The sequence below is a fragment of the Pteropus alecto genome, unplaced genomic scaffold, assembly GCF_000325575.1.
Source record: "Pteropus alecto unplaced genomic scaffold, ASM32557v1 scaffold461, whole genome shotgun sequence".
Taxonomy (NCBI): Eukaryota; Metazoa; Chordata; class Mammalia; order Chiroptera; family Pteropodidae; genus Pteropus; species Pteropus alecto.
In genome coordinates this window covers 428,542-435,983 of record NW_006431079.1, presented here as the reverse complement: position 1 = coordinate 435,983, position 7,442 = coordinate 428,542, and the positions used below count along the sequence as shown (strand labels likewise).

Here is a 7,442-nt window from a genome sequence, read left to right as displayed (position 1 = left end):
TAGATCAGACCATAGAAGGGGCAGTGGCTGAATGGGGTCAAACAGCTCAGGAGGACCAGGCCTTGGGACCGTGTGTGTGCCCTGCAGCAGAGCAGACAGGGCTCCCCAGTGCTGCCTGCACCTCTTGGAGGGACTTTCACAGGGCAGGGGTACAGGCTATGCCACGCAGCCCCAAGGACAGGACCTAAGACCAGGGATGGAGTTGCTAGGGAGAAAGCGAAGCTTCCTGGGAACCCCAGCCCCGAAGTGAGCAGCGGGGAGAAGCAGTGGTCTCCCATTCCTAGAGGGCCCAGAGCTGCAGGGCACCCTCATGTCCATCTGTCTCATGTCTGTCCATCTGCAGGCGTGCCGATGCTGTCCGTCCAGCCCAAAGGGAAGCAGAAGGGCTGTGCAGGTTGCAACCGCAAGATTAAGGACCGCTACCTGCTGAAGGCGCTAGACAAGTACTGGCACGAGGACTGCCTCAAGTGTGCCTGCTGTGACTGCCGCCTTGGCGAAGTGGGCTCCACCCTCTACACCAAGGCAAACCTCATCCTGTGTCGCCGTGACTACCTAAGGTGGGCCACCTCCTGCCACTTGGCCCTTCTTCTCAGGGAGCCTCCCCCCCCACCCTCCAGCACCCAGCGTGGCCCTACCCCGGCTTTCGACCTAGTACCCAAAGTACACAGCCTACTGCGTGCTCATCCCAGACTGTCCTGGCCCTGCCTTGCTTTCCGAGACACCCCGTAGGGCAGGGCCACATCTTCTCCTGGGACTCAGTGGCCAGCACAGGTCCTGGACAGGCATTTGTAACCGCAGGCGCCGGAGATGAGCTTCCTGAAGACACCAGCCTGGCCCTGCCCCTGCCTTTGTCAGGTGCTGCTGACCCACTCTGTCCCTGGAATCTGGGAGGGACATCCTCAGAGGGGCTTCCAGGAGCAGGTATGGAAGCCCTGACTGCCCTGGGTCCTCCTTCCTACCTCTCCCTCTGCTCAGGTGTGAGCACGTTGCCCCTGACTGCCCTGGGTCCTCCTTCCTACCTCTCCCCAGTGCCAAGCTCCCCCCGTTCTAGGTGGACCCTGGGATTAGATACCCCGAAGCCTGGAAGCCTGGCAGGTAGCCAGACCCTGGGAGAAGGACCACTGATGTTGGAGCTGAAAGACCTTGGTTTGAACTAGCTCTGAACTTTTTGGCTTCTAACCTGCTCTGAGCCTCAGTTTACTCCTCTGTGAAGTTGTGAAAAGAATAAGATCTCTTGCTTTGCATTCCTCAGAAATCTAACCCACCCTCCCCCACAGCCTGGATCCTATTCCCCCGGGGCTGCCTCCCCCAATTAATCCTCCCTTAGACCATCTATGACATCAGCAAGGCTGGAAGGAGGCCACAGAGTAGGGGCCTTGGCTGAGACCCAGCATCTGCATTTGGCTTTTACACAGGCTGCTGGGTGGTGGTTGGGCCTTGCAAAGAAAGAAAGACACATTGCGTTAATTAATAGGTCAGAACGAGGGCTTCTTGGGGCTCCCTCTGCTCAGGTGTGAGCATGTTGGGGGGTGGGGTTATCAGCAGAGGCTCCCCTGCTTCCCCCAAAGAGCTTAAGATTTACCTGCCTGCACTTTCTTTAACTTCCGCCTTTTGTAGAAGTTTTGTTTTTAGTTTTGTTTTTTAAGCTGTGCATTAAGCCATGATCTGTGACTCAGTGCTCCTGGCTGTGGCTGGAGAAGAGGCTGAGGTGGAAGGAGGGGTTAAAGAAGGGTTACTCCTGGGGACTCACCCCTTGAGGACCTGGAAAAGTCCTCCAAGTCTGGAGATTTAGGACATCAGCTGGAGGCCAAACCTACCAGGTCGTGGGGCAGTGGCGGACACACTGATGAGTTTACAGAATGCAGAGAGGGAGGACTATAGTGCAGGATGAGCTTGTCAGCAGAGCTGAAGCACCCACATGCATTCTGGGCCCTGCCAGCTACTGGTGCCTGAAGGTATTTTTCTGAGCTCTGGCAGAGGCCAAGGAATGACTTTGGGGCCAGGTAGGCCAGTGGGCCAGGGTGGGGGTTGCTTCCTTGAGCTGCTCAGGCCCAGAAAATGGCTGTCTAGAGCCTGCCCCTCTGCAGCCTGCTCATTGGACTGATGGCAAGAAAGGCCCCTCTTGGCAGGCAGATGCTGTGGCGCAGCCTTTGTCTACCTTAATCTGAGCCACCAGGCAGCTCGGACTGATGAATAATGGAGCCAAGCTTGTCTGCAGGCGCCTGAGCTTGAGCTGGACAAATCAGGGATTAGAGGGGCCTCCCACCCATCTCTAGCCCCCTTGTCTCACTTGGGGCTTGCTCTTCCAGTGTGCAGAAAAGAAGCTAGGAGTATGAGCGATGTACACACTTGCTGGCTCAGACCATTGGAACCTCCAGCCAAGGACTGGCCTGCATGGGGGAGGGAGTGAGCTCACATCCCTAGAGCTTTGCAGCCAGCAGCTAATAGAAGGGTTGTCTGCCTCAAAGAGGCATTGTGCCAGAAGTCCTTAGAACTTCCTTTCGATATCAATCCTGTTTTAGAAGCATCTTTGAACAGAATCCTCTAGTCTAGCATCCCCATTTTAAAGAAGGATGAACTGAGGTCCAGGGAAAGGAAAAAGGGATTTAGGCAAGTCACACAGTGAGTCACTAGCTGAAAAAGACCTCCTCATAGAGTCGTCAGGATTAAATGAGTTGATCTTTGTAAAGCCCTTAGAACAGTACCTGGCACATAGCAAACACTACATAAATGTTTGCTACATGAGTTGTGACTTGAGAGTTTACCAAAGTTTTCACAACAAGACTGTGAAGGTATTTAGGTCTCTGTTTTATAATTGAAATAAATGAGGCTCAGAGAGGCTCAGTGACTTGCCTGAGAACACACAGCCCATGATTGTTAGATTGCCTCTTAAATCTGGCTTGTATAAATCTGGAGTTCTGCTCAAGGCCCAGCCCAGTATTCTCCTGGTGGGCCTCGGTGCTTAAGGGACCACAGTGGGAACCTGGGAGGGGGCCAGGACCCTTGTCAGCCCAGCTGGGATAAACAGTGTCAGCTGACACCTTAGCTCCTTCGTGAGTAGATATGTCGATTTCTCTGAAACCTGATTTCTTAGTAGAATTTAGATTCTGCCAACTGTGCTCCCACCCACCGAGCCATCTTCTTGCCCAGGCCTACCTGCTAAGCCCGCAGGGATGGGAGACAGGTGGTGCCATGCGTGGAGGAACTCCCCTACCACCTCCTTACCCCAAGCTCCCTAGCAGGCTCCTAAGCCCTCTGTACCCTTCTCTCTGCAGGCTCTTCGGCACCACAGGAAACTGTGCCGCCTGCAGCAAGCTGATCCCAGCCTTCGAGATGGTGATGCGGGCCCGGGACAATGTGTATCATCTCGACTGCTTTGCCTGCCAGCTTTGCAACCAGAGGTGAGTGCTAGACTTGTAGCAATACACTTACTGGACCCCAGGTGACTCCTTCTGGGGCAGACCAGGAGTGCTGTGGAGGCCTGCATGCAAACGTGGGTTCTGCGTGTGCATATGGCTGCTTGTGCATGCTGTGACGTGTATATATGTGTGGTTTATGTGTGCCCAAGTCTTATAGTCAAATGTGTATGCTCCAATACTGTGTGTGCATGTTTGTGGAACATATTTCTGTGCAAATGTAATGGACTTGAACATGCATGAGCTTGCTGTGTACACGCATTGTGAGTCATGAGCATGTGTGTATTTTTAAATGCCCATGTCCACCTGGGTATGTCCTCATGATAGAATTAATATGCACGTGCAAACATGTTTCTATTCTAGGTCTCCATATGCAAACGAGGGTATGTGTGTGATCTGTGTGCATGATGAGTGCATGCATGTTTTAAATATGCTTGTGCAAGGGTTTTGTACACATGCCTTGAGCCCTTGTGTGTGTGCCAAGCGCATGTGTGTGCATGTACATTCTAGTGAGAAGAGGGGGTTCCTGGAGGGCGAAATGCCTTCAGGGGATGGCCCCTCACTGCTGCCCCCTCTCCTATGATTCTGGTTTTAGGCCAGCCTCCTTTCTGGTCTTTTAGCCACTGCTTAGTGCCCTAGCCCTGTAGGAGGCCCTGGGGACCCTCCTGACTGGGGGCCTGGCACCAGAAGGCAGACCCTTTCCTCAGGAGCCCCCAAGTCAGGAAAGAGCTTATACAAGAATTCCCAAAGGGCTAGGTCCAGAGGGACCCGCAGGGAACACCAGTCTGGCTGAGGCTCAGGCAAGACCTGCAGCGGGGAGGGCTCAGTGAAGTTGCAGCGCCACCTGGTGGTTTGCCTAGGATCTGCTGGGACTGGGCCTATAACCCTGGGGTCCCACTAAAGGCCTCAGCCACTCTGGGGACATCTTTAAGGAAAGGGCTGAATCCTCCAATACTTGAGGAGGACTGGGGGGCCAAAGCAGAGCCTTCTCCAGATAGGGAGTAAGATGGTGGGACAGAGTCACCCCCTCCTGGAAGGATACTCCAGGAAACCCACAGGTTCAGTTTAGAAAAAGAGTACTCTTCACTGAGCCGTCCTCTTAAGTTGGATAAGGGAACAGAGGGATGGAAAAATCAACCATTTTTATCCTTTCTTCCTTCCCATCTCTACCTCTCTCCATCTCTCTCCTCTCTGGATCTTTTCCTGTTTCTTTTTCCTTCTCTCTCTTTCTCCCTCTCTGAGACTGGGGTAGGTTATTCCTATGCTTTCCCATGAACCCCACTCCTCCACGAGGGACCTGACTGTGGCCCAGGCTTGTCTATCTGTCCTATCCCCAGGCTGCAGGGCCTGGCTGAGAGCGGGGCTGACTCAGGGACTTTTGAGGATCCCCTCTGGAGTGGTCAAGGAGCAAGCTCCCCAGGACCTCACTTCCCACATGTCCACCTCCCAGCCAGGCTGGGTCTTGTCTGGAGCCCTCGCCACCCACTGGGACTCCTCCATGGCCTCTCTCTCCTGCTTGGATTTTCCAGATTTTGCGTGGGAGACAAATTCTTCCTGAAGAACAACATGATCTTGTGTCAGATGGACTATGAGGAGGGACAGCTCAATGGCACCTTTGACTCCCAGGTTCAGTAACACCCAGCGCCTGGCCTCCAGGCCAATCTGTCCGTCTGCCCGCCTGCCCACCCGCCTGGCCGGCCAGCCGCTCTCCTGCCAATTAGAACTCCTCCATCCTTGATGGAAGGGACGGCCCTTCCTCCACTACTGCCCATCTGTGTGTGACCCCTCCTGGGGCCAGGCTGGGCCTGTACATTCTGTCTTCTGTATATAAATGGGAACATTTATTTTATGAAAAATGTAATGCGATTTTATTACTGGCGTGGATTAAACTTATGGATGTTTCCGGGGAGGTTACTCTGCGTTGATCACATGACTTACAGACCTGGGCTCCTCCCCTCTGCTTGCGAGTGGGCAGGGCCCTCCTCTTGGCCTTTGGGGGAGACACGAAGCAGGGCATGGGGTGCTCCAGGTGGGCTTTAAGGAGAAGAAACTGGAGAGAAGGGACAACCCCAAGCACCCTACAGAAGTGGTTACTGAGGTGTCCCTCTGGCTCTGAGCAGACCCCCAAGATAAAGAGAGGCAAGATAAAACCCTCCTTTCCCTGAGTTTCTGTGTTATATCCCACCAGTAAGACCCCCCCTGACTGCCCAGACAGCGACCCAGCTCTAGCCTCTTCCACAGTAGGACCCCAAATCTTGAGCCCCTTACCATGGGAGTACCATCTTGAAACTTGTCTTCACTTTCGGGATAATGGACAGTGATTGCTCTCTCCTCCCAGGAGCTTGGGCCCAACCCGGGTCTTGGCTTTCGATTCTTCTGGCTGAGTGAGAACAATCTTGTTCCTCTGTAACAGCCCACGCAGGCTGGATGCTTTCGTTCATTCAGCCAGCAAACCTTAATCCACTTTGTCTCAGCCCTGTGCTGCAAGCACCAGACCCAAGAATGAATCATGAATTGGACACAGTCTGTGCCCTTGAGGAGGAGGGAGAAAGCCAAGAAAACAAACAGAGCACATCATGGTGAGGACAAACACTGCAGAGAGACCTGGGACAGGCCAGTTCCCTCCAGCGGACATGGGACCACTGTGATGAGTCTGGAGAGTCAGGGACAGATGAGCCAGTGGACACAGTCAGATGCATGCGCTGGCAGGCAGGAGAGATGGACACACAAACAGATGTGTGTGTAGGCAGAGATAGGCAGGGACAGACAGGCAAGCTGGCAGGCACTCAACTCAGGCCAGAAGATAGCGAGACAGGCAGACACCCAAGGTGTTTTCTGTCCACTGGCTGAGCCAGGCTCACCCAGGGCAGCAGGAGTGCTGTCTTGTCTTGGCTGCAGCCAAGCACTAAGCACAGAACCTGGAACTGAAAAAGTATCACTGAACAGTATTTAAAAGGGGATTTCTTGGGTCCAAAGCCTGGACAGGGAAGGCTATATGAATAGGCTGCCTCCACCATTGGGCCACTCACTCCTTCCCCCAAAGACTTTTTATCCTGGCCACAGAGCCGAGCCAATCTCTGCCTGCTCCTGGATAGGCTGCCAGGGTGAGGCAGGGCTCAGAGCTCATGTCGCCCTGTCTCCAGGCCTGCTCCTCCACTTTGAGTGAAGTGGGAGGGCAACTGGGCTCTTGTGGGCACTTGGAGGAGCCTTCGTTTCCATGTTGCTATTTTGTGGCCAGTGGCCCAGTCTGTGGGAAGGGATTGCGAGGACCAAGGATCCAGGGGTAGGAGTTCTCAACTTTGGGACCTCCCTCTCCTGAGAAGGAACTGCACCCATGTTTGTGAGACAGAAGAAAGGCAGAGAACCAGTTCCCAGCTGCGGTGGGTACTTTTGTGTGACATAAGTCTGATGGAAGTTCATTAGAACCTCATGAGCAAACCTCATCTCTGTACCTGGCCCCTGGGAGCTGTCTGTACGTGACCATGTGAGGTTATGAATGAGTTTGAGGGCATGAGTTTGAGGGCTGGGGTCCGTAATGAGGAATTTTCCTTGCTCGACATGAAAAAGCAAATTATTTTCCTGGATTATAGCAGAGCTCTCAATGCCAGACCCTCCCTTAGGTCTCAGATGACCGTGTCTATCCCCAAAGTCCCCAACTCCTAACTTCAGAGTTTGCTGCAGATAAAGTTGTAACACAAGTTAATTACACGGTTATCCAGAGATAACGGAGCCACTTGAATGCAGTTTCTGGGCAATTACAATTGCTTCCAACAGAGTTACCATATTGCAGCCATGAAATAACATGTCATTTTGCAGTAATTATGTAATTAACTTGTCTCACCACTCTAGGTTGTGCAACAATTAATTCACTCACAATGAGATAGACTCAAAGTCAGGCAGCTAGGCTTTGAAAGACCCCACAAACAGAACTGGCCTTTGAAGAGGACCCCAGCCCCACTCTGCCCACCCCAGACCTTGCCCGAGGGCTTCTTCAGCTCAACATGGCATGGAACATGCCAGGTCCTG

At 53.3% G+C, this 7,442-nt stretch overlaps 1 protein-coding gene across 1 annotated transcript; it reads left to right on the top strand.

The window, feature by feature from the left end:
• The first annotated feature begins 327 nt into the window (after positions 1-327).
• LMO1 (LIM domain only 1) lies at positions 328-5,051 on the top strand. Its single transcript, XM_006905616.2, has 3 exons — positions 328-557; positions 3,276-3,401; positions 4,946-5,051. The coding sequence occupies exons 1-3, from the start codon at positions 352-354 to the stop codon at positions 5,049-5,051; spliced, it is 438 nt and encodes a 145-aa protein (XP_006905678.1). The 5' UTR covers positions 328-351.
• Positions 5,052-7,442: the final 2,391 nt, after the last annotated feature.

Excerpts from the sequence above, each read along its gene's own strand:
- LMO1 (XM_006905616.2), top strand. The coding sequence starts at position 352 with ATGCTGTCCGTCCAGCCCAAAGGGAAGCAGAAGGGCTGTGCAGGTTGC. Across the intron at positions 558-3,275 it reads TGTCGCCGTGACTACCTAAG|GCTCTTCGGCACCACAGGAA; the intron begins GTGGGCCACCTC and ends TTCTCTCTGCAG. Across the intron at positions 3,402-4,945 it reads TGCCAGCTTTGCAACCAGAG|ATTTTGCGTGGGAGACAAAT; the intron begins GTGAGTGCTAGA and ends TGGATTTTCCAG.